The sequence below is a fragment of the Pollicipes pollicipes genome, unplaced genomic scaffold, assembly GCF_011947565.3.
Source record: "Pollicipes pollicipes isolate AB1234 unplaced genomic scaffold, Ppol_2.1 Scaffold_3447;HRSCAF=4054_pilon_pilon_pilon, whole genome shotgun sequence".
Taxonomy (NCBI): Eukaryota; Metazoa; Arthropoda; class Thecostraca; order Pollicipedomorpha; family Pollicipedidae; genus Pollicipes; species Pollicipes pollicipes.
Genome location: NW_023596297.1, coordinates 5,578,915 through 5,603,213, shown reverse-complemented (window position 1 = coordinate 5,603,213; position 24,299 = coordinate 5,578,915). Strand labels below are relative to the sequence as shown.

The following is a 24,299-nucleotide window of genomic DNA, read 5'->3' as shown; positions in this document are numbered from 1 at the left end:
AACAGTCGACTCGGCACTGAAGAGGCTGCGGACGGTGGCGGCCACACGGGAGGCGGCGGCGGCGGGGCGAGGCACGGCGCCCGTGCCGCCCGTGCGGGCCAGTGCACCGCTCGCGGGCGCAGCCGTCTGCGCAAACGCGCCGGCAGCGGAGGAGGCGGCGCCCGTCGGACCGAAGGCAGCCGAGGCAGCGGTGGTGGTTCGTCCGAAGGCGGCGGGGGCAGCAGGCTCCTGCTTGAAACCAGCAGAAGGAGAGGTACCCGACGCTTGTCCGAACACTGGCGAAGCTGCAGCGGTGGTGGTCTGTCCGAACACGGCTGAGGACCCGCTGGTGGGCGTCGGCATCTGTCCAAACAGCGCACCGGGAGCGGCTCCCGCACCGCCCGAGGCCGAAATCTGGCCGAACACGGGCGTTGCGGTGCCGGCCGGCCGACCAAACGTGGCCGCCATTGGCGCAGTTTGGCCGAACTGGCCGAACGCGGCGGAGGTGGTGGTGGCCGCGCCGAATCCCCCCGGTGGATGGTGCTGGCGACTGTCCGAACATGACACCAGGTGTGGTGGAGGGTTGTCCAAACATGGCTGCTGGCTGTCCAAATACGGCACTGGGCGTCGTCATTGGCTGTCCAAACATGCCTTGAGAGCTGGCAGGTGGTTGTCCCAATACCCCAAGGGCACTGGTAACTGGCTGACCAAACACACCTGGAGAGCTGGCAGTTGTGTGCCCAAATGCTGGACTGGCAGCCCCAAATGGCTGACCAACCATTGTTGTGGTGCTGGCACCTTGCTGCCCAAACATTCTGCTGGTCGTCATGGATGGCTGACCGATACCTCCTGTTCCGCTGCTGGTGGTTTGTCCAAACATGCCACTGGAGCTGGCATTAGGCTGTCCAAACATGCCTGTGGAACCCTGTGGAAGGTTGCACAAACATGCCTGTGGAGCTGGCAGCAGGCTGTCCAAATACTCCAGTGGAGCCAGAAGGCTGTCCAAACACACCAGCTGGGCTACCAAAGTTTCCAGCTGCACTTGCAGCAGGTTGCCCAAACATTCCTCCAGGGGAGACAGCAGTGGCTCCCAAAATTCCAGCACCAAATGTACCACTGGTGGCTGGCATGGCCTGACCAAAGATGCCAGTGTTGCTTGGGGCTGCCTGGCCAGGTGTCCCAGCAGACGTGCTTGATGGCTGGCCAAATGGGTATGGGGGAGGGTTGCCCCCACCACTGCCATGTCCTCCAAACATGGCAGTATGGCTGGAAAAGATAATATGTTATTAGTGTTAGTGCTCCATAAGTTTGTGTCACCAGCTAAGACTCAGATCTTAATGTGACTATGTTTCATGTGAAACTTCACCATATGCTTGTGTGACACCAGCATGACCACCTAACATAAGTCTTCCTATCAGGGCACTGCCAAATAACAAACATTTCAAATTTTGTGAAAGCTTTCATTACCACAACCCATTTTCCATGCCATGTGCATGTACCATATTAATAAATTTTGTTAAGACACCATATTCTCATTTTGCTTTTCATTCCCCACCCAAAGACATCATAATTGCTCCCATGTCGACCAATCTACAAACAGTGCGGAAGACTGTTTGGATACACAAGAAACATATTTCATTGGATTCCTGTTACATTGGCCCCAGTACATTTTTATGGTTCTTGATGCGCAGTAATGTTGTAATCACACGTAGCAATGGCGTCGGGGTCGCAAGTGCTGCGTGTCTGCAGCGCTCGGATGTTCACTATCGTAGTTAATTAAGTTCCAAGGTAAGCGTTTAGATGACCTGTTTTACGATTATTTACGATATGTTCTGCCTTAAAACGACGATTGATGTACCATGCTCTTTTTTTAAATGAGGTAGCAATGTATGCCATGACCATTCCTTATGTTTAATCCTTACACATTCATGAAAGTCATGAAACAAGCACACAGTTACCAAACAACAACTAACCGAACTAAGCAGCAGCCCTCCTGAAACAGACCGCACCCGACCCACTTTGCAACACCGACGCCCAAACTGTCGCTCCAGGGACGCCACTCATTCTTGCAATGCGCTGCGTTTGAAACTTTACGGTAAGAAATGCCTCAGTTCTAACTGTACACTGCACATAATTATATCGCGTAAAAATACAGATCTAAGTGCACCTGCATTGAATACTGTGCCAGTACTCTTACTGATTAGTTAAATGTGTCATTTTTAAAGCATTTTTTGTTGTACGTATAAGAGTTTGGAAATCTTCACAAAGTCGCGACTGTAAAATAAAGACTCTTGGTAACAGTCGCAAACGCGCTTGGATTCAAAACGCACACAGCCAACAAACGAGGCAAGCATCACGCCGCAGGGAACTTGAAAGTGATCCGCTCGGGCTCAGTGTATTTAAGAATTGTAAAGAAAGCTGGCGCTGTGAACTTCACACTTGGAGGTAGGAGGTTGCTATGATATCGGTGGTTTAGGTAACCCAGCTTATGAAGACAACAATGCGTGCTTTCTGTATGACTCACTAGGCACTCAAAAATGGTTCTGTTTAGGTTGGGTGACCACCAGCTAAAACAATACTGAACCCTTACTTACATTGGTGCAATTTTACAGTTGTGATGTTATTGTGGTGTCCTGCCCACACTAGCATTACCATTGTAATTCTTACATGGTAAAGCCACATGCATAATGTGTTTAATGGCGCGCGATGTTTTCAATGTCTATGGTATCCCTCTAACCATCAAATACTGTTTGTTACGTAAGTGGTGCATAACTAGGAAACAGCATTGCTTTCAGCTGATGAGCCCAGGCCTCAACAGCTGCCACTATGCTTTTGACACTGCATAATTCACACCTTATGGTGCCTAGACAATGCAATCTGATGTGGAAATCATACATCCCACTGGCAATCAGCAATTGCAATCTGGTTTGTCACAGCTAGCTTCCATTGTTATCTGGTGGCAGTCAGGAAGACATCGGGATGCCTTATCTGTTTAATGTTGAGGGTAAGCTGATGCAATCATGCTCACCATATATGAAAACAATGCCTGGCGTGCGATGTTTTCAATGTGTATGGTATCCCTCTAACCATCAAATACTGTTTGTTACTTAAGTGGTGCATAACTAGGAAACAGTATTGTTTTCAGCTGGTGAGCCCAGGTCTCAACAGTTGCCACTATGCTTTTGACACTGCACAATTCACACCTTATGGTGCCTAGACAATACAATCTGATGTGGAAATCATACATCCCACTGGCAATCAGTAATTGCAATCTGGTTTGTCACTGCTAGCTTCCATTGTTATCTGGTGGCAGTCAGGAAGACATCGGGATACCTTATCTGTTTAGTGTTGGGGGTAAGCTGATGCAATCATGCTCACCGTATATGAAAACAATGCCTGTGCTGTAAAGTGCCGCAGTTACAGGGTAGGTCACATCAAAATTAGGTATGCAATTAAACTCACTTTCATCTCAATATTTGACACATATATCAACATCGACTGCTGCAGGCGTGTCTTAAGACTTCACAATGAGTAACGCCTGTGTGGAGGAAGACCCGGTGTTGGAGCGGAACTTCCACGGCCACCGGGACACTGTAACGGCCGTGGACTTCCATCCGAGCACGTGCCAGGTGGTGTCCTCCAGCCTGGACGCCTGCATCATGCTCTGGAACTACCAGCAGCAACAGCGTGCCTTCAGGTCAGGCGTTTCGGATGCTGTCTGGCATCATATCCATTTTATTTACCTATGTATTTCACGCTCACTTACGAATTCGCAATGTACATCTTTGAACATGCCTGCTGTCCTCAGCCCATGTAACATATTCTTTGCATGTCGCTTAGGCCGCCGTACAATCCACAACAAGAGACAGTGTTCGGGTTGGTGCCTATAGCCAGCTGATCTCAAGTAGTTCCGCACTGCTGCCACTACGGAGTCCTGTGACCACGCCGTGGCGGCCGAGACCGCCCCAACTGTTTGGGCGCCAAATGACCGTGGCTGGCGTGACCCAAAACCTCAGTTGTCATCAACCCAGTCCAACTGTTGTCCGTCCGGCAGACTGAATGGGCCACAAGGAGCCGGTGATGGACGTGCAGTTCTCGCCTTCGGGTAACCTGATCGCCTCTGGCTCCCGGGACCGCACCATCCGGCTCTGGGTGCCCTCCATCAAGGCGAGCTAGCTCCACCGGCCTCGTCGCCCGCCTCGCGTCTATGCTAAAGCATCTGTTTGTGTTGTCAGTCCGATCACAGCTTTGCTTCCAGTCCAAGCCTCGCTAATACGTGTAATATACTTAGCGCTTCATTTCTTTTCGTGAAGCTCCGGCACAAGGCCGCTAAAAGTAGCAATGTCGCCAGCTCTCAGACTGTGTACGGCCTAAATTATCATGGTGACATATCTCTGACGTCTAGCCAATAGTGCTGAGATGCCTTTGCGGCCACTTTCGCAAGACAGCTCGGGCCAGCCCAGCCACTAGCGCTGACAGCGTTCTCCCGGTGCGGCAGGGTGACTCGGGCATGTTCAAGGCGCACATGGGGACGGTACGCAGCGTCAACTTCTCCCCGGACGGCCAGATGCTGGCCTCCGGCTCCGACGACAAGTCCATCAAGGTGTGGACCGTGGCGCGGCACAAGTTTCAGTTTTCTCTCGCCGACCACAAGAACTGGGTCCGCTGCGTCAGGTAATAGTGTGCAGCCTTCGGGAGTCGGTCCGTTGGAGCCCCCAGGTGCTCTGTGGTTACTCCTGCACTGATAACGTCCGAATTACGGATGGAATCCTGTGAGAGCTCCCACTCGACGATGTGGCGATGCACATGGACTGACGTTCACTTTGTGCCGCAGTTCCAGTGCTCCTAGCTTTTCGGTGAAATGCACTAAGGCTCCAATGTCGTGTCGGCGGGCGTTTATAGTAGCCGTGGTGGTGGGCGCTGCATGACCTTCAGCAGTCGATGCGCCCTAAAACCCCAAATCATCATCATCATCATCATCATCAGTAGCCGTGGTGGGAGCATATGTTCGCGTTATGGACCCCACCCCACCCCACCCCTTGTCTCTCGCTTTCTCCCGCTGCGATCTATATTACAATATTTTCGTGATCCTCCATCTCAGTGGATCCCACCCATGACCCTGTTGTCATTCCCCACCTCCTCCAGTGGTGTCCGTCACTCCTCGCTCCTTATCCTCCAACATCCTCACCCCACTCGTGATCCCCCGTTACCCGCGCTTCGCGTGATCCACCGTACTCCTCCCTCCCCCGTTACCTTTCGTTACTGTCAGTCTCTTGGTCCCTCCTGAGGCCTTCCGCCACCATTTTCTTCCCTTGTCCCTCATGTTGTCCCCCTCCCCTTGTCGATTTGTCTTCCCCTGCCTCCCGTGCCCCTACTTTGCTGCTTCGCTCCTTTTCCAAGCACCCGTCACCCCTCACTGCTCGCCGGCCTGGAGTCACTCGTCGTTATGGCCGCCCGTAACGCAGCGTGCGGCGGCAGGTTCTCGCCGGACGGCCGGCTCATCACCAGCACCTCGGACGACCGCACCGTGCGGGTCTGGGACTGCCGCACACAGTGCTGCGTGCACACCTTTCACGAGGCCAAGGGCTTCTCGCACCACGTCGAGTTCCACCCGGCCGGCTCCTGCATCGCTGCCGCCGGCTCCGACAACGCCGTCAAGGTGTACGACGTCCGCATGCGCAGTCTGCTGCAACACTACGCCGTCCATACGGCGCCCATCAACAAGGTAGGGTCAGGCTCAGGCGTGCGCTGGCGGAACTTTGGCCACTCTGGGGACGCTCAGTACACTCGGTGGCGCATCGGCGTCTCTTTTGGGCACGATCTCGGTACGGTTGCGTGGTCGGGGGGCCAAAAACGCAGTTTGCTGGATGGATAGGATATGACTTGTTTAAAAAGGTTTGTTTTGTTGGTAAACTGATAGCAGTGATGTTGCCAGCCCCTGATACAAGTCTGGACGTGCCGTGGGTGTGCTTTTCACGCCTACGCAGCCCGAAACGAGCGTATTTTATTGACTTGCCCTCTACCAGTATCGCAATGCGTACGAGCGTAGGCGACCATGCCACCTGCGCGGCCGCCGGCAGGTGTCGTTCCACCCGTCGGGAAACTTCTTGCTGTCGGCGTCGCACGACGGCACGTTGCGCGTGTTCGACCTGCTGGAGGGGCGGCCGTACTACACGTTGCACGGCCACCGGGGTCCGGTCACTGCCGCCGCCTTCGCGCGCGACGGCCACCACTTCGCCTCGGGCGGCACCGACGAGCAGCTGTTCGTGTGGCGCACCAACTTCGACCGGGAGGTGAGGCGCCGGCCGGCCGAGGCTCGAGGGCGCCGCGCACCGAGGACAGCCGGTGACTGGGGGTCTGCGCGGCGCGCCGGTACTCCACATGATACACGCTGGCAGTCCCATGTTAAGACATCGCTTGAGTCGCTTTCAAGATGCAGTGACCCTGCTCCATTTCCCCTCTTCCGTACTCACTGCACGCCCTGGCGTGGTTTGGCATGAGCGTTTGTCGGACGAGGAGGCCGATCTGGTTGGATGCGGTGCACCTGTCTTGACGCCACGCACGGCTCGTCAGATGGGGCGTGGCGGGACGCGGGACGCCATCTCGCTCTTCCCGAGTGAGCGCGCCACCTCGCACCACTTGTGCCAGTTTGGGGTCGCCAGAGGACCGCCGACAGGACCGGTGTCTGATTCAGGCCGTGAACATAGGCATGCGATGGTTCAGGCTTGGCAACACATTGCGAGCCAGGGTGTCCATCTGTTTTCCTTTCCACCTTTATCGCACACTGCAGTCCAGTCCTGTCCTCGTCACGGCTGCCTTAGAACTATCAAGAACGTCTAATAGGCGCTGCGTCTGCCGCATAGCCTTTAAGTGATGTCACGTGGAAATGTATGCCGTTCGGCTCGCAGCGAGCGGCCAACAAAGCCACCTGCTTCCATACCGCATACCGCATACCCATGTGTTTCTCTGATAGAGGTATTCCCAAGGATCCTAGCACTTCTCACCGTTTTTGTTCCCAGCTGAGAGGTGCTGTCCATGCAACGGCATGTTTTAACTAAGATTCGATGACATTTTGCGCAGTTTTGCGTTGCGGCATTTCTTGTGACGACAAAGATGGGTAAATCATTCACCAGTTTTAATACAACCAAGTTCTAATTTTTTTCCTGTATTGAAAGAAATAAGCTCCACTTGATTCTACGTAACTATTCAGTGTTTTGCATTTACCGTTGTAAACGTTATTTGGACAGCAACACAGAAGTGCCCGCTACAGTTGTAAAGTTGGGCTACCATCATGCACGCCTCGTCCTCAGTCAGGTACAGCAGCTCACTGGGCTGCGAGGCCTACAAGTCGAATGCGGCCAACATCCAGCAGATTGCCTGCAGAAAACTGGCGTTTCCTCACATTGGTGCGCCCTTCCCAGTAGTGGAGGCTCCCTCCGAGCCGGCGTCCACGGTTCCCTAGTTTCCATTCATCCCCACTAGGTGGCAGTGTACCACTGCAGTGATCTCACCGTCTCGATCGACGCATGCCGTGTAGGGTAATCAGCAGCCCCACTGCCCATACTCACCGTGCTGAACGCCCTCACTGCACTTTCGGACCGGTTGCAGGCCTACGGAGCGGGTACCTAACTCCCTCGTCACCCGGCAGATGGCAGATCCCGCGGAGCTCTAACTCTTGCCTCTCTCGACAGATGGCGGTGTCGAGCAGCGGCAGCGTGATCCCGCAGATGGAGACGGGTACGGAGAACACGCGGCCGGACGTAGACTGCTCGCGGCTGGCGGACGAACGGCGCGACGAGCTGCCGCCCGAGTCGGAGACGGAGAGCGTGCCGTCCGGTCCGCAGCCGACGCGGCCTCGCTGCTGCCGGCGGCGACGGCGGCGAACTGGGCGAGATCAAGTCAATGGTGCAGGGCATGATGCAGCAGATGGAGCTAGTGACGCAGACCGTTTTACTGCTCGAGGAGCGGCTCAAGCTGGCCGAGGACAAGCTCTGCGAGATGGCGGGGGCCGACCCGCACCGCAAGGACTAGTTCCGCACCGGCGGCGCGAGGACTGCCGGAGCACCAGCTTCGCAGACGCTGAAATACCGTCCAGCGGCGCATGGACTGGCTGTGGATCAGCAGTGCCTGATCGGTAGCCGCGCCATGGCGTTTGTTCTGAGTGTGGATCAGCAGAGTCGGGACCAGCCATTGATGACCACTTCAGTCCGCAAAAACTAAGCGCGAATAAGTATCGCGGGCACTACGTGTTGACCGGCACAGGGTCCAGTCTTGTCCCGGCGTTGCAGGGGGCGTGGATCATCGAACCTGACGTGGTGTGCTTGATTACAATTGACGGTAAGGCGGTCATTGGCTTCAGCGTGATGGCTTGGCCACGTGCGAGTGAGTGCTTCTTGTGGGTGACTCGTCGGCGTGTTCGTCCGCGCTTGGCGTGAAATCACGAGGACTGTTGGGAGATAGGTAGATACCGCTGGCATGTATGGCTGGCGTTGTTCTTCATGCCCACCATTTCTGTGATGTACATACTGCCTTTCCTTCATAATTTGCTCTCCTCGAGACGAGGGCTCGCTTGCGCGCCGACTCACCGCTGATTTCTAGCCACCTTTCTTTGAAATATGTTAGCTAACGTTATGATTATTTGTTGTAAATTGTATGCTTCCATAAATGCATGACACATTAGTAGCTGGGAAATCGTGAGCAGTGTTTCGCATTTAGTTGTTGCCGTAGCTCTCCGTTAATACACATATGAGGTAGAGAAGCTTGTCTGAGGCGGGGTGGTCCTTGGGACATCCTCACAGTGATGATCACAAAGGGGAGCAACGCGATCCCAATTACCGTCTCGGCGGCAATGACCCTTTTCGACACGTCTTATTCCCTGACGTCTTCGATGCTGCCCACTTGGCAATCATCGCTAAAGCCAGCGGCATGCGCGATGTATCTCAGAGCACATTTCGTACCCTGTGCCTGTTCTGACTCCTTTTGAAACTTCCGCGTCACAGCTGTTTAAGAGGAAGAAAACAAGGGGAGGGGGCCTCGCAATGCGCGTAGTTTGGGTTCAAGGTCGTTTGACTCGTTTGGAGGCGTCAATGAAGGCACTTAAATAGCGGCAATAACAAGGCCACGTGGACGGTAAAAGGATATTTCGATCTCAAGTGACCTCGACTCTTTTACTGGATCGTGGCGGTATTGGCTTCCGAGGCGAAGTGGTTCTTCTCCCAAGGAAAACTGACAAGGACCCCGAGCAATGAAGATGGGATTGACGTAAAATAATATTTTGTTCTATAGATTACTAGTGTAACTAGTGGTCTGTAGTCTCTGTAGTGGTCTAGTGGACTTCCTACTAGTGTGATAGAAAAGAAGGGAGTGGGATAGGGCGGCTGTCAAGGCGGACCTCGGGGATAGGACGGGTGTCAAGCCTGTGGGCGGACCTCGGGGATAGGACGAGTGTCAAGCCTGTGGGCGGACCTCGGGAATGGGGCGGGTGTCAAGCCTGCGGGCGGACCTCGGGGTTGGGACGGGTGTCAAGCCTGTGGGCGGACCTCGGGGATAGGACGGGTGTCAAGCCTGTGGGCGGACCTCGGGGATAGGACGAGTGTCAAGCCTGTGGGCGGACCTCGGGAATGGCGCGGGTGTCAAGCCTGCGGGCGGACCTCGGGGATGGGGCGGGTGTCAAGCCTGCGGGCGGACCTCGGGGATAGGACGGGTGCCGGGCCTGCGGGCGGATCTCTGGAATAGGACGGACGTCGAACCTGCGGGCGGACATCTGAGACAGGGCGGGCGTCGGACCTGCGGGCGGACCTCTGGGACAGGGCGGGCGCCAGACCTGCGAGCCGGACCTCACACGGCCGCTGCAGCCGGCCCAGACGCCGCTGGCTGGGCCTTCGTCTGCCAGGGGCCGGCCGCAGCCGCAGCAGCTCAGTAGTTGTAGCCGAGAGAGCATGCGGTGCCGTTTCTCTCCACGCATCATCCGCTCCAGATGGGCAGCGGCGCTCGGTTGCCACTCAGGAGGAACCTTGCGCCGTGCCGCTCCGTGGTCGTAAGCGCACGGGCGCACGCGGCTGCGGCGTCCTGGCAGCAGGCTTGTTAGGCGTACGCCGGCGCGGCCGCAGGGCCGGCTTGTGTGACGAACGTGCTCTGTCCGACCGGCAGTCTGCACCTCACCACCATGTGCCTGCAGTGTCGGCCCACGCTGGTGGCCTGTGCGTGCATCCGCGTCACATTCGAGCCGGCCGGGCGGGGGGCACGTGGCGACACGGTGTGGCCGGCAGGTCAGCTAGCGCTGTCGGGGGTCGTGTGCTGCTGTGCCGATCAAACAGGGACGGTGGCATGTGCTCTTTCTTGGTGTCCGTGTGCAGAATTGCTAGAGCATGGAGCACCATGTGATTTTATTTTGCGCACATGCTGTCTGATTCACGCGCAGCGGAATGTAAGCCACATCATGCATGCGGATCAAGAGAGAGAGAGAGCAGAGTAGCCGGATGTTCTGAACCCATAGCACTACCTTGCTTTCGTGAAGCCCTTATCCGGCAATGTTTCGCAACTAGGTGTGATATTTCAGAATTATAGTCTGCTCCTATCACGACGTGCTGGAAGTTTAAACGATTTAAAGCAAGAAAAAATTGTATTTGATTAGCACGAACAAGGCCGGAACCCAGGCGAGTTTCACTTAAACTATGGCAAGATTTTTGCACTGAGTGGCGGTGCTGGAACTTGAGTGACCCGGCCTGGCTTTTGAGAAGCAATACTTGCATTTACCAAGTGCAGGTTCACTGGGTTTCCAGCAGCGATAAAGCGAGTTCTTTAGAATTCGTTTCGTGCATTGTTTTGATACTTGCATGCAAGGCTGTATGGCCGAGCGGGCTGCTCCGGCAGCATTGCAGCATCACTAGTATCTCACCCATCTCTGGGATAAGTATGGGAAAAATATTTTAGCATTTCCGCAATGCTGAAGAATAAGTACCAAGACCAGGTGCCGATCTCGATGACTCACTATAACGCGAGCCTGACGTTACTTTAATGCAGACGTTACAATAATGCAGGCCGGACGTTACAATAATGCAGGCTGGATGTTACAATAATGCAGGCCGGACGTTACAACAATGCATGCCGGACATCGCATCATGCGACCCGGGCGTTTGTTGTTTGTCATTGGGACTTTACGACGCACTCAGCTGCTGAGGCTATATGGCGTCGCCTGCCTCTCACCCTGCCAGGAAGGGCGGGCGCCACGGGGAATCGAGCCCCGTACCTCTGGTTTCCCAGACGCGCAGTAGTTAACGCAGACACGTTAACCACTACACTACCGGCACCCCTCGACCCGGGCGTTACTATCACGCGAGCCGGACGTTACTATAGTGCAGGCCGGACGTTACAATAATGCAGGCCGGACGTTTCTACCATGCGACCCGGACGTTACTATCACGCAAGCCGCTGTTCTCTATCTTGCAGTGCTAGGATCAGCCCTCGGGCCGGGCTTATGGCTCTGCCGACGCGTGGGCCTTCGAGCAGAGACGACGCCGGCGCCGTGGGTCCGCATCTCGCCACGGTTTACAACAGCCGGTCCAAGAAATCAATAATTCAGCCGCCCTTTTATTTATTTACATCCTAAGAATCCTGATCTAGGTTAACAAAGTGCCACTACCGTGCCAACGCACTGCAATCAGTTGTTCAGAAGAGCGCCGGGGGCCAGTACGAACACCAGCTACGGGCAGAGCGGTTCAAACCGGCGAACAGACCTGTACAGACCGCAGAAGACGACCGCAGGACGCGACCATGGCGAGCGCCGACGCCCGGATGCGCATCTGGCATAGGTCGCATGCACGCTAGGCCACGGGCGACGCTCTCCGCTCACACCACACAAGAGAAGCGACAGACGGAGAAGAGGCGCCCGGCCGACCCCGGGCGTCCGCGGAGTTTCTCAATCGCACAACATACAGGTGGAGGACGGGGTTCAATGACGAAGATAAGGCTGTATGTAACCATCGCCACACGGAGGAGGTAATTTGCACGATAAAATCGATATCTAGAGCGCTAAGACGGATGGCATTTCAGACTCCATCATTTGCGGGGCTTTCTGTCAAACGTGTTCCGCGTCGCCCACACAAGTGCCATCCCGCCGGCCTCAGGCACAACATTCCAACACTCACACGTCATCATGCACGCACTGGCTACGGGTAACAATCCTCCTGACGACCGCCACACTCACAGACATCCGCTTACACCCCCTCGACTGAAGGTAGCTCACTCTCTCACCAGAGGCCAACGCCCATCGCCAAGACAGACGCTCCACCCATTCACCAGCACACCCAGCCAGTTGGCTAGCCGCACCACCACCGACAGTCCGGCTCCTGCCCCGCTCGCGGGAGACGGCGCGGCGACCGCCGTCGGCACCACCCGCCGGCGACGTCCGCGCAGCCCTCGCTGCGGCGTCCCTCCGCGACCTGCCCGGGCGAGGCGGCGACCGCTCGGCCTCCGCCGCGTCAACCCCTCACGAGCGGGCGCACCGCGTTCTCGGTGACCAGCAGGCTCAGCGTTGGAGCCGGCTCCCGCGCCGCCGCAGCCCGCGCCACACCACACGGCGGGGCGGACCACCACGCCGCTCACTACTTGACGTGTTTGGCGGCGGGCGGCGTGTTCCACTGGGCGCTGGAGGTGCGCTTGAAGAAGCAGCGGCGCGGAATGGTGAAGATCTCCTCCAGCCGCACGTCCGGGAATAGCTCCTCGCGCGTGAAGATGAGGAAGGCATTGGCGGCGCGGAACTCCTGTGCAACCAGCGCCATCTGCAGACGCGAGCCTGCAACAGTGACCGGACAGGTCAGGGCGGGCGGCGACGGAGGTCGATCAGGCAGGTCACGGCCCCCTGATCTGGTCGTTGCCCCCACCTGGCGTCGTGGCGGAGCGCCCGACACAGACTCGGACGGCCTCGCCCCGGCTCCGGCGACTGGCGGCTCACCTGTGGCCCAGGCGGGGATGACCTTGCGCGGCGCCGACTCGTCGTCGGTGCTCTGGTCCGAGCCGAGGTCGTCGATGTTGTAGTTGTCCTTCTCGCGCAGCGGCTCCGGCGGCCGCTCGTCCCGGCCCGGCGTGATGTCGTAGCTGGTCGGCGGCGCCGGCGCCGGCGTCGTCTTCTCCTGCTTCGTCCAGCGTGAAGGTGGAGTTCAGCGCCGACTTGGCTGGCGCCGCCGCCTGCCGGGCGTGACGCCGGGTCAGGGCCGCGGGCGGGGGCGGTGCGGCGGCGGTCACCGCACACCACACGCCGGCGCCACGCGTCGGGGGAGCCGGCGCTGGGACGGCGGTCGGTGCCGGCGCCGCCAGCCGCGGCACAGCCTGGCACGGTCGGCCGCGTCGCAGCGCCGCGCAATACAGAGGAGGTCTCTCCGCAATCTCGACCCGCAACACGACCGGGTGCCGAGTTATGCGCTAAGCTGGAGCTGCCCTTGCGTCAGGTTAATAGGTTCTGGGTGTGAGCAACAAGCCCTGCCTCGGATGTGCCGGCACGGAGCCAACGTGCAGCTAATTCCAAGGAACCTGGGATTGGTGACACCTCGGGGCTATCTGTGGAACCGCTGTGACAATGACAATGGGTTACTCGAACGCACTAAGGAACACATTTATCACTGCTAGAAGAAAATATCAGGGCAGTTAGCTCCAAAAGGCTAGGAATATTGCTGAAGCCATGTATAAGCACTTATAGTGGACAAAGCCCACACAATCAATGCTGTTAGAAAACATATCACATGCATAAATCACTGCTATAGCTATCTCTCTGGGTGAAAACAGCCTCTACAGTTGACGCACCATTAGAGTTCAATTACCAACTATTACGATCCTCCTCCCTGCCTCCGACCAGCCCATCCGTTCCTGACCTTAGCAGTGGCCGCGCGCTGCGCCGCCTCGCGCTGCGCTGCCTCGCGCTCAGCCAGCCGCGCCAGCTCGGCCTGCTCGCGCGCGATCCTCTCGGCCTCGCGCTGTCGGAGTCGCTCGGCCTCGCGCTGACGCTGCTGGCGCTCCTGCTCCTGGCGGCGGCGCTCCTCCTCCTCCAGCAGCTGACGGGCGCGCGCGGCACGCGCCTCCTCCTCGGCGCGCCGCTTCTCGTCCACGTCGCGCTGCCGCTCGGCCAGCTGGCGCCGCTTGCGCAGCGCCTCCTCGCGCCGCTTGTTCTCGGTGGCCAGCTGCGCTGTTTCGACGCGCTCCTCGCGCTCCTGCTGGCGCCGCTGATGCGCCAGGCGCTGCTCCTCGGCGCGCTGGCGGCGCATCTCCAGCGCGCGCTGCTGGCGCTCCTCGCGCTTCCTGCGCGGGAGGGATGGGTGCGGCGATCAGCGGGGACTACCGGCGGAGGGGGGCGGGGGGATGGGACCGCCGGCGCGGACCACGAAGGTAGTTGCGCAGTGAAATATCGGGTGACGGGCAATGTTTTTCCTCACCACCTCAGACATGGTCACAATGGGGCATTCAGTCAACAGCATGTATGAAATGCCATGTCACCTTTAAGTATTGAGATCCAACAACTTAGACTGAAGCTATTAACACAAATGACTCGGTACTCAGCCCTAAGAGAAAGACAACTGAAAGCAGCGTTTTCCAACTGAACACACCAAAATTAAACCGTCCCATTTTGGTCTATGAGAACAAACAACCAAAAGCATCTCCCACAATTTGCTCTCATCCGTTTCTGATCCCCTGCGCTAGCGTCACCCACTGTCGCTCCTCCTCCACGCGCTGTCTGAGCTTGTCATCGCGCTTGCGGCGCGCCTCCTCCTCGCGCTCGCGCTTGCGCTGCAGCTCCTGCCGACGCCGCTCCTCCAGCTCTTCGGCGGACGGCTTGGCCGGCGCCCGCTGGATGAAGCTGCCTCCAGTCCACCGGCATCGCTATGTTGGCGCCTCGCTGTCGCGCCGGCTGCGGGAGAGAGTCCGACGTGTTGTGTCATACAGGCGTAAGAACAACGCCAGTAACACTGAGTTACAGCAAACAAATGTTATACCCTCAAAAACAAACATTAGCGTATTTATCCGCGCACTCACTGTAGAGGAATGAGCCCAAACTTTGAGGTGTTTACATAATGCAAGCGCAATGGTACTGGAAAGGAGACACCGCAAGGATAGAAGCCCGACCTTAGAAAATACGGACGGGATCGGCCCCGACACCACGCAGATGAACAGGACAGACTGGTGGCCGCGCAGGTGGTATGCCTGGAGAGTTAATAGAGGAAGGCGCGCTCGCAATACCCTGATACACCTAACAGGCACTCAAAACTCGACTACCATCCTCCACCACCAACCTGAGGCGTAGCCCTGATGACCTTGACCCTGCCTGCCTTGCCGGTTGTGTCTGGCGGGGTCAGCTGGCGCGCGCGGCCGGCCGACTCGGGCGGCGACTCCTCGGATGAGGCCGTCTGCGACAGGTCGCCCGCCTCGGTCGGCGGGCTGGCCGACGGCGCGACCGGGGCAGCGGCGGCGGCGGCCGCACGGGTACGCGTCAGCCGCCGTTCGGCCGCGTCCGGCTCCGGCTCCGCGGCGGCGGCCGGCACCGGCTCCGGCTGCTGTGCCGCCTGCGTGCGCGTGAGGCGACGCTCGGGACCCGGATCGGCGCCGGCTCCGGCGCGCGTCTGACGGCCCCCGGCGGCCGGCGAGCCGCGCGGCTCCGGAGGAGGCGGATCTCCGGCCGGCGCCGGCCGCGAGCGCGTCTGACGGCGTGCTTCGCCGCTCTCCGGTGCCGACGACACGCGACGCACCTGCGACTTAGCGGGAGGCACCGGATCGACGCCCTCCGGGTCAGACACGCACGCCTGGTCGGTGGTGGCCTGGTGGACGGGTTCGGCGGCCGCTACGGACCGGGTCTGTCGCCGCGCCGCCGCCGCCGGCGCCTCGTCAGCATGAGGTGGCGTCAGCGCCGCGGCCTCGGCCGCCGCACCACCGGCGGGTCTCCTGCCAGCCGCCGGCTGCCGGTCGGCCTCGCTCGGAGCGGTGGCCTGCGCTGCGCGTGTCCTGGTCTGGCGCCGGACCTGTGGAGAGCCGTTCTCCTCAGCCTCCACTGCCGCCGGTGGCGCCACCTCAGCGGCCGCCGTCACCGCTGGCGCCGTATCCTCCTCCACCTCCATCGCCGTCGGTGGCGACTTCTCCACAATTTCCACCGACGTTATCTTTGCGTCCTCTTTATCCTGCGCGCTCTCCGGCAGCGCGTGTGCGCGTCTGCCGCTGGTGCCGCGGCGGGGTCTTCTCGTACGGCTCCTTCAGCTCAGCGTCACCCTGGTCCTGCGTCGTCTCGGCCGCTCTGGTGCGCGTCTGGCGCCGGTTAGGAGGCGTCTTTTCAACAATTTCCACTGACGTCATCTTCGCGTCCTCTTCATCCTCTGCGCTCTCCGCAGCGCGTGTGCGCGTCTGCCGCTGGTTCCGCGGCGGGGTCTTCTCGTCCGGCCCTTTCAGCTCAGCGTCACCCTGGTCCTGCGTCGTCTCGACCGCTCTGGTGCGCGTCTGGCGCCGATTAGGAGGCGTCTTCTCAACAATTTCCACTGACGTCATCTTCGAGTCCTCTTCATCCTGCGCACTCTCCACAGCGCGTGTGCGCGTCTGCCGCTGGTTCCGCGGCGGGGTCTTCTCGCCCTGCCCTTTCAGCTCAGCGTCACCCTGGTCCTGCGTCGTCTCGGCCGCTCTGGTGCGCGTCTGGCGCCGATTAGGAGGCGTCTTCTCAACAATTTCCACTGACGTCATCTTCGTGTCCTCTCCATCCTTGCGCACTCTCCCGCCGCACGAGTACGCGCCTGCTGTTGGTTCCGAGGCGGCGTCTTTATCTCGGCCGACGCATCCTTCGCTGCACCCTTCCCGCCCTTCATCTCGGCACCATCCTGGCCCTGCGCGGTCTCGGCCGCTCTGGTGCGCGTCTGGCGCCGGTTAGGAAGCGTCTTCTCCGGCTGGGTCGGCGGCGAGGGCGGCGAGGTAGGAGCGGGGGACGTCGGCAGTGACCGATGGTGCCGCCCGCCGCCGGCCTGGCGTGGAGGCGTCATCCGAGCCGCCCACCAGCGCCTCGTACGCGCGCACCATCGTGCGCACGGCCGGCTTCTCGACCACGCTGTGAACACGACACGGCCCGGCCTCAGACAGGAGCCGCGGCAGTCGCAGGCCACGGCCGCACAGCGGAGGCCGGCGTCAGCACGACCGTCGCGAGGGTGGTCTCTGAGATATACCAAGTAGGATAAATTAAACGCAAAAAGCGTGCGTGCAAGGATTTTGAGCAAACATTTTCAGTCATAAATAAACAATACGAAGGTAGATCAGAGGCAATATGCGACAAGAAGGCGAGTTAAAATGAGGAAACAAGTGCACGCTAACTTGACAGATTAGGCCTGCCCACAACATGTAGGCAATGCTACTTTCTTAGCGGGCACAGGAATTCGTATGCATAAATCCATTGATACCAACAGACCCTGGACACCCAGAATACCAGCCTTTTGGACTCGACCCCCCGCTCTAACGCTACGGGTAAAGTCCGCCGAGACCGACGCTACCCCAACAGGGTGCTAGTCTACCGTAACGCCCATGTCACGGCTACAATTTCGCCGCATCATTACCACAAAGAGCCAATTCCCGACCTAAAAATCTGGAAACCAGCCGCATCCGGCCAATATGTAGAAATGTGTGGATCCGACGAATCAATAACTTCAGTTCTTTTGCAGCTCTAGCCTCTTCATCTAATGTTCTCCTCAACTTTCGAAGTCTGGTTAGCAAGCACACTCTCATGATCTTTGTTATCAAATGCTTTCGAATAAACCAATCACACCATTTTCGTTATAATTCAGCATTGGCGAGCGCCCACGGCAATCCAGGAATACTCATGTAACACGGGCGCCACAGGCCACAGCGCTGACATCGTTTGGAGATGGCGTCGTGCCTGAGTGTGGCCGTGCTTTGATCAAGCCAGCGCCAGCGGCAATCCAGAAACACTGATGTAACACAGGTGCCACAGGCCACAGCGCTGACATCGTCTGGAGATGGTCTCGTGCCTGAGTGTGGCCGTGCTCTGATTGAGTTAGCGTCCACGGTGGATCCAGAAACACTGGCGTAACATAGACACCACAGGCTACAGCGCTGACATCGTTTGGAGATGGCGTCGTGCCTGAGTGTGGCCGTGCTCTGATCGAGCCAGCGCCCGCGCCACGTCTGGGCACCGCTCACAGCCGCCATTTCCCGTCGCGGGCACGGACGTCCCCGCGGTCGCCTCACCTGATGTAGGGACTGGCCGGCGTGCGCGGCGCCGGCGACGTCTGCTCGCGCGTGCGCCGCACGTCCGGCGGCGTGCGCGGCGCGGCACGCTTGCCGCGGCGTGGTGGGCGGCGCGCAGCCGGCGCCTCCTCCTCGCTGTTGTCGTCCGTGGAGGCCCACTGGGCGGACTCGTCGGCACCGCCGGGCAGCCGGCCGCGGCGCACTTCGTCCATGAGCCGCTGCTCGGCGCGCACGCACGAGCTGCGGGGCCGACGCAGCTTGCGGGCCGGCTGGTTCTGCTTCTGCCGCGCCAGCGCCATCTTCACCGTGGCCACCTGGCGACAGACCAGCGGCGGTCAGCCAGCGCATATACCGTATGGAGACCGTATCCGCATGTCTCGGAGACGTCAGTTCGTAAGCATTTCAAGTGCGAGTCCGCACATAGTACAGGTCCGTATACAGCACGAGTTCGTATAAAGTATGGGTCCGTATAAAGTACAAGTTCGTATATAGTACGTGCTCGTAAACCGTACAAGTTCGTATATGGTAAGTGTTCGGATGCAGCATGAGTTCGTACATAGTATCGGTTCCCATATAGTATGAGTTCGTGTCTAGTTTGAGCCTGTATATAATACAAGATCGTATACAGTAGGAGTTCACGTACAGTACGAGTTCGTACACAGTACGTGTTCGCTCACTGTATAGTACGAATTCGTACTACACAGCACCAAATAGACCTGCATTCCCGCATTTCCGTCTGCGTGCTACCAAGCGGCAGTAAGTATAACAAACACCATACAGTCCCTTACAGAACCCCATGACATTTGACTGCGGCTGGGGAGTTAACTAGCCTGAAACGTTGTGGACAACTGACATACCAGACGAGGACGACAGTCCCAACAATTGTTCCATGCGTGGCCTGCACTATACCTGAGATGGGACCGCCCATATATTACGTTACGCATGGAGGGAAGATGGAATGGGGCTTGTAATACAACCAGTTTTACACGGGGAGGGTGTTGGACAGCGCAACATTATGCTTGCGTTTGGTTGGCAGTCACGTCAAAGCCCCTTTAGGAATGTGTTGAACTTCAGTCGGATACCGCTCTACTGTTTAAAAGCAAGACGGCTTAAGCAAAGCAGGTAAATTGTTCACGAGAAACATTTTTTTGGTGTGTTTCGGAGAATTTAATATGCTTATGTGTCTAAAAAAATGAGCCCACTTTGACTGAACTTTTCTCTTAGAATGTTTAACTTGAGATCGCAAATGCAATTATTCGAGCGGCATCAAAAAACACAAATGGCACTTGGCCTGTTACCTCCGGACAACAGCGTTGGTTTCATCTCATGACAAGCAACGGGTCCATCTTGTTTTTGCACCCTTAGTTCAATCGGGGCCAAACAGGCGTTACATTCTAGTACGTCGCGCTTAACACAGAACTGGGGGGAGGGAGTTTTTGCCCAGCGAAATTATTACGTATCCAGGGAAAGATGGTGGGATAGCCTGAAATTCGTAACACTTCGAACCATTCGGGCCCTAACCCTCCCGTCTGTTCCTACCTCGCCCATCCCACACCATCTCGGTTGTCTACTCCAGGGCTCACATCACCCACGCACACACCACAGACAGATCTAGCCTCCCCCGCCCCCCACACGGCCCCTGGGGGCGGCGCGCCGGCCGCGCGGCACGTACTCGGGAGGCGGCACGCCGGCTGCGCGTGGTGGTCGACGTCTCGAGCAAGCTGGCGTTAAGCGCCGCCAGCCGGCCCTGGTCCGTCTCCTTGCGCCGCCGCTTCATGCTGGGCGTGCGCGGCAGCAGGTACGGGCCCGTCTCGGTGACCGGTTCGGCGTCCACCTCCGGCTGGTTCTCCTCGTCGCCGCCCCAGAGCTGCTTGCACGTCTCGTCCACGATCTCGTCCAGCCATTGGAAGTGCTCCTGAAGTCATGGCACGTGGCGGTGGTGAAACAGAGGCATAGAGGCGAGCAGAACTGCCCAACAGCCGTGCGTTTGGTGGCAGGAAAGTGCTTGGCTTCGGGCATCATAAACATATGGGGGCCTTGGCTAAAATTATGTGCCATGTACTGACAAAGCTATGTGAAAACTCAAACAAATTATGCAGTTCTGAATGCATTTTTTTGTGCAAAAAAAACCCTGCACATTAGCTGGATGCAAGGTAAATCAACACACAGTGGACAAGACAAATCAGCAATAATATGTTGTAGGACTTGCTTTGATCATTTGGAAATATACTCACTGCAAAATCCTTGTCAATTAACTTGATTTTGACCTTCTCCACCTGTGAGCACAGGTCTGCCAGAAGGCTATCCATGGACAGGCCTGCAGCCATCGCCGGCCTGAAAGTGACGATGTTGTATGACAACACACATATGATGTTACAATACAATACAAGACAACATATACAATAATGGCATACCCTTCTTCAAGGAAGTGTATACCACAACTTATGGGTTGAGAACTTAGTGGTTCCTAATTTCTTCACCTGAATTACCTCAGGTTCATGGCAACCTATGCTGCATATTTCACACTGTATCAACATAATTTTAACTTGACAGAAACTGGGACTCAAACCCTTCTTTTATTGTTTCAAATCTCCTTACACCTGTCATTCTCCAATTTGCTATCAGCTGCTTCAGCATCATCATGAAACCACATTTAAGAAAACAATGCTTGATTTCAAGGTTCTGTAAACTGAAGCATTTCTCAAACCATATATTGTGATGCACACAATTGCAACAGCGATGAGCAGAATTACAAATCACACCACACATTTCCTAATGTACGATTTGCACTGCGCAAACCCCAATGTCTAAAAAGCTGTATTTTGCAAAGTTTAAGTGCAGATAAGCAGATATTAATGTGACAAGGGATTCCAGCTCACACAAAACAATCGATATTTGGGCAAGTACTTGGAAACCATAAGAATTGGTAATTTTGGTTTGTGTTCTTTTTCATTACATCAATTGAATTGTTCTCATTCCTGTATTAAGGCAAGATAACTCCAGGATTCATTTGGTATATGGTCTTTAATTGCATGGACTATATTGTTTCTTCCTGTGTTAGATCACGATTGAGATAAGTCATGCATTGATGCAGTACTCCAGTATCAGTCTTCACACAATTCATCAGTTTGGTCACAACTGAGTTTGAATTTATACTGCTGGTGGTGGTTATGAGCATGTCTGTGATCCCAGCAAATCAACTTGCAAGATTTGGGAAATGAGGACTCCTGGTGTAAACATATGACTCAAATCATGAAATGAAGGCCAATCATTACTACCAGTGCATAGATGGTTAATGATTTTGATGACTTCTATCTGATGTGATCGCCAAGATTGCTTTTTGCAAGAACTGAGTTATACCAATGTTTTGCACCATTTTTTTTTGGGGGGGGGGGTTCCCTTAATTCCTGCCATATGAGGGTAGTAAGAGAATAAAGACAGCATAACATACATGCTAAAACACTTACCTTGTGCCTAGGGTTCACAGAATCTGACATGTTCAGGAATTATTCAGCCACAAACATCTCTCCACCACAAAGTATCTTTGTTTTTTAAAACATGCAATTTAGAATGGAATAGCCAGGATAGCATTGAGTGTAATACCTAACAACTATGAAAGAAATCATATTGTGAATACCTATTTTTCACATTGTAGCTGGTATGGAAAAATTTGTCACAACTAGTCAAGCATAAGTACCACGGAAAGCCAGCAAAGGTTAGGGATGACAGTCAATACTTTGCATACCTAATCAAAACTGCCAAACATAAGCATTATGCCAAAAATTGGCCAGCAATTGTTGCCCACCAGCTGGCTGACAATGATTCCACAATGTGTACACCAGAGATGAGACTGGAGTTTACTGTATGGTAACAAACAATTTCAGTGCATACAACATGCTGAAACACCTTACACTGACCATGTCAAGTATAACACCACCAAAATTTGTGCTGCATGTTTGCAGTAGATCCAGGTACTCAGAGTTTGCCATAATCACAAGTTTTGGGGCCAAGTACCAATGTTACAGAGATGATGCTGCCACAGAATTTTACACAAAAAAACTTTCACACAAAGCCCAACAGAAATTTATTAAAAAACTTTGTCATGCAAAACCAATTTCAAAATAACACATAAGCTGGCTAAGCAGGAGTTCACCCTGTAAAAGTGCAAAATTCAAGGCACCAATGTGGCTCCAGTGCACCATCAAGGTCAGTAGACAAACTGATAGTGGGCTGGCATAGGGCCATTGTTTCAAGACCAAATGATGCTGCAAAGACAACCTCCTTACATTCCCTTCCCTTATAGTGATCAGGAATTACAGAGGGCCACTAGGCCGGTCAGTCCTTGTCTTGTCCACCTCGGGCTAATATTGTTTGAAAATGTTGCACATGTGGGATGACCTGAATTAAGTTGTGGCACATGAGCATGATGTTCAGCACATTGCCATTATGTCAAATGTTAGGCACAGTGTAAATATTTGGCACACTGGTGCCTACTTGAATGTGAATTTGAGTACAGCATGCAGATTAACTTCAGCATGTAACTGGTCAATGACAAAACACTAGCATACAATTACTGAATGGTCAAAACGAAGAGGAAACTGAGAATCAGGCTGCATGCATTCATTCAAAAACACCCGAAACTGACCTTTCAAACCTATCTAGGTTGGTTTAATATCAGTACGGTGATTGACGAACAGGACGTCGCCTCGATATCGTAATACCTGTAGGCCTTTACTCTCATTTTTGAATTAAAACGGCCTAACGCCAGCACTTTCTGGTGTCATTTTGATGACACCGTGAACTTCAATCCTAAGACAACCGCAGCATTAATGCACGAATAAGCACCGCCGCCCCCCACCACACAGCCTTGAAATAGCGGAAACATTCAAGCGGCAAATGCGGCGTCAAACGGGGAAAATTTAAAACCGGCGCGGGCGCAGACAACTATCAAGAGTAATATAAAATAAGGAAATTCTATTAGTGATTAATTAGTAAAGGTCCCCGGCTTTGTAGTTTCCAATGCATTGCAATTTGCAAATTACGATTGCAGTTATAAAGCGTTTGGCAGGGCAGGGCGTTAGCAGCGTATTCCTATGAAAAATAAGCAGTAGCATAGCTAACAGCTCGTCCGTCGTAACTCGTTCAGCAACGATAAGACGTCAACGATAAGAACGCTCTTCCATACCCGGTCGTGTCTTCAACCTCAGTTGACTCGTTCAAGTCAAGGCTTGATATGCACTGAGCTGACATCATATATGACGTCCCGCACTAAATCTATCCATAATTTGAGACTGTTCGGTTACCGGACCGGGAGCTTGACTAGATCGGGACCTACAGGCCTAGTGGCCTTTTATAATTCCCTAATACCATAAGGTAATGTAAGGTAAAGTAAGGCAACCTGCAATAACTTCTAGATAGCTAATTTTGGTGACTCACTGGAAGGTCTTGCTCTGAAAATTCCAAAACTCCTCTGTACAACCATTGCGGTCGCCAACCGCTCTACTTTTCGCATGCGTGCTTCATACGGAATGCTCGCGAAACCCCGTTTATCTAGGGCAGGCTACACACATCATCCATGAGTAGGCCCAAGTGACCAATACGCACAGGGGTGCAGCTAGAATCTTGGCAAGGGGAGCACAGGGCTGACAAAGGCACCCTGATAGTAAAGCCCTCCCCCAAAATCGCAGGATGTGACCCTTTTTTACTGAGGAAATTTGTTTTATACATACACATATACGTGTATATGTATCTGTATTACGCATTTTTACCTTCTACAGCTGGAACATAGGCCAGACGCTACCGGGAGGAAGATCCTGCCGTGAGTTTTCAGTAAACATACTGACAAGAGGGTGCGTCAAATTATTGCATGAAATAAATCGCCAACACTCTTCATTTTACAAGGGTCCAGTGGACTCTTTTAAAACCGTGAGGACTCAGAGGCCGTGTCAGCATTTTTATCTGGCTTGTACAGAGATAGCAAAGATTCCGGTAATGTGGATTAAAGATCAGAATGGGTCAATAATTTGTATTCACATTCACACTTAAAGATATTCTGGGCGTGTATTTCATCTTTGCATTTTTAGATCGATGACAACGTCGTATTC

General features: G+C 55.2%; 2 protein-coding genes and 2 long non-coding RNA genes across 5 annotated transcripts; 1 reads left to right on the top strand and 3 right to left on the bottom strand.

Annotated features, from left to right (window-relative positions):
• The first annotated feature begins 1,672 nt into the window (after window positions 1-1,672).
• LOC119092031 (POC1 centriolar protein homolog A) lies at window positions 1,673-8,727 on the top strand. 2 transcript variants are annotated; one of them, XM_037214988.1, is made up of 7 exons: window positions 1,673-1,767; window positions 3,487-3,676; window positions 4,034-4,146; window positions 4,478-4,653; window positions 5,458-5,704; window positions 6,060-6,272; window positions 7,671-8,727. In XM_037214988.1, the coding sequence occupies exons 3-7, from the start codon at window positions 4,039-4,041 to the stop codon at window positions 8,115-8,117; spliced, it is 1,191 nt and encodes a 396-aa protein (XP_037070883.1). In that variant the 5' UTR covers window positions 1,673-1,767; window positions 3,487-3,676; window positions 4,034-4,038; the 3' UTR covers window positions 8,118-8,727. The 2 variants fall into 2 exon arrangements, with proteins under 2 accessions (XP_037070883.1, XP_037070882.1); XM_037214987.1 differs by lacking the exon at window positions 1,673-1,767 and adding an exon at window positions 2,225-2,424.
• A 3,742-nt stretch (window positions 8,728-12,469) lies between these two features.
• On the bottom strand, window positions 12,470-13,884 carry LOC119092618 (uncharacterized). The gene is made up of 3 exons (XR_005093513.1): window positions 13,845-13,884; window positions 12,932-13,164; window positions 12,470-12,772 (listed from the first exon to the last, which is right to left on the bottom strand). It is a non-coding gene; the product is annotated as an uncharacterized LOC119092618 (long non-coding RNA).
• A 346-nt stretch (window positions 13,885-14,230) lies between these two features.
• LOC119092617 (uncharacterized) lies at window positions 14,231-15,407 on the bottom strand. The gene is made up of 3 exons (XR_005093512.1): window positions 15,258-15,407; window positions 14,678-14,875; window positions 14,231-14,268 (listed from the first exon to the last, which is right to left on the bottom strand). It is a non-coding gene; the product is annotated as an uncharacterized LOC119092617 (long non-coding RNA).
• A 724-nt stretch (window positions 15,408-16,131) lies between these two features.
• Window positions 16,132-23,077, bottom strand: LOC119091522 (serine/arginine repetitive matrix protein 2). Its single transcript, XM_037214330.1, has 6 exons — window positions 22,841-23,077; window positions 20,430-20,529; window positions 19,868-20,110; window positions 18,319-18,509; window positions 16,962-17,044; window positions 16,132-16,739 (listed from the first exon to the last, which is right to left on the bottom strand). Exons 2-6 carry the CDS (start codon window positions 20,520-20,522, stop codon window positions 16,132-16,134), a joined length of 1,218 nt encoding a protein of 405 aa, XP_037070225.1. The 5' UTR covers window positions 20,523-20,529; window positions 22,841-23,077.
• Between the last annotated feature and the right edge of the window lie 1,222 nt (window positions 23,078-24,299).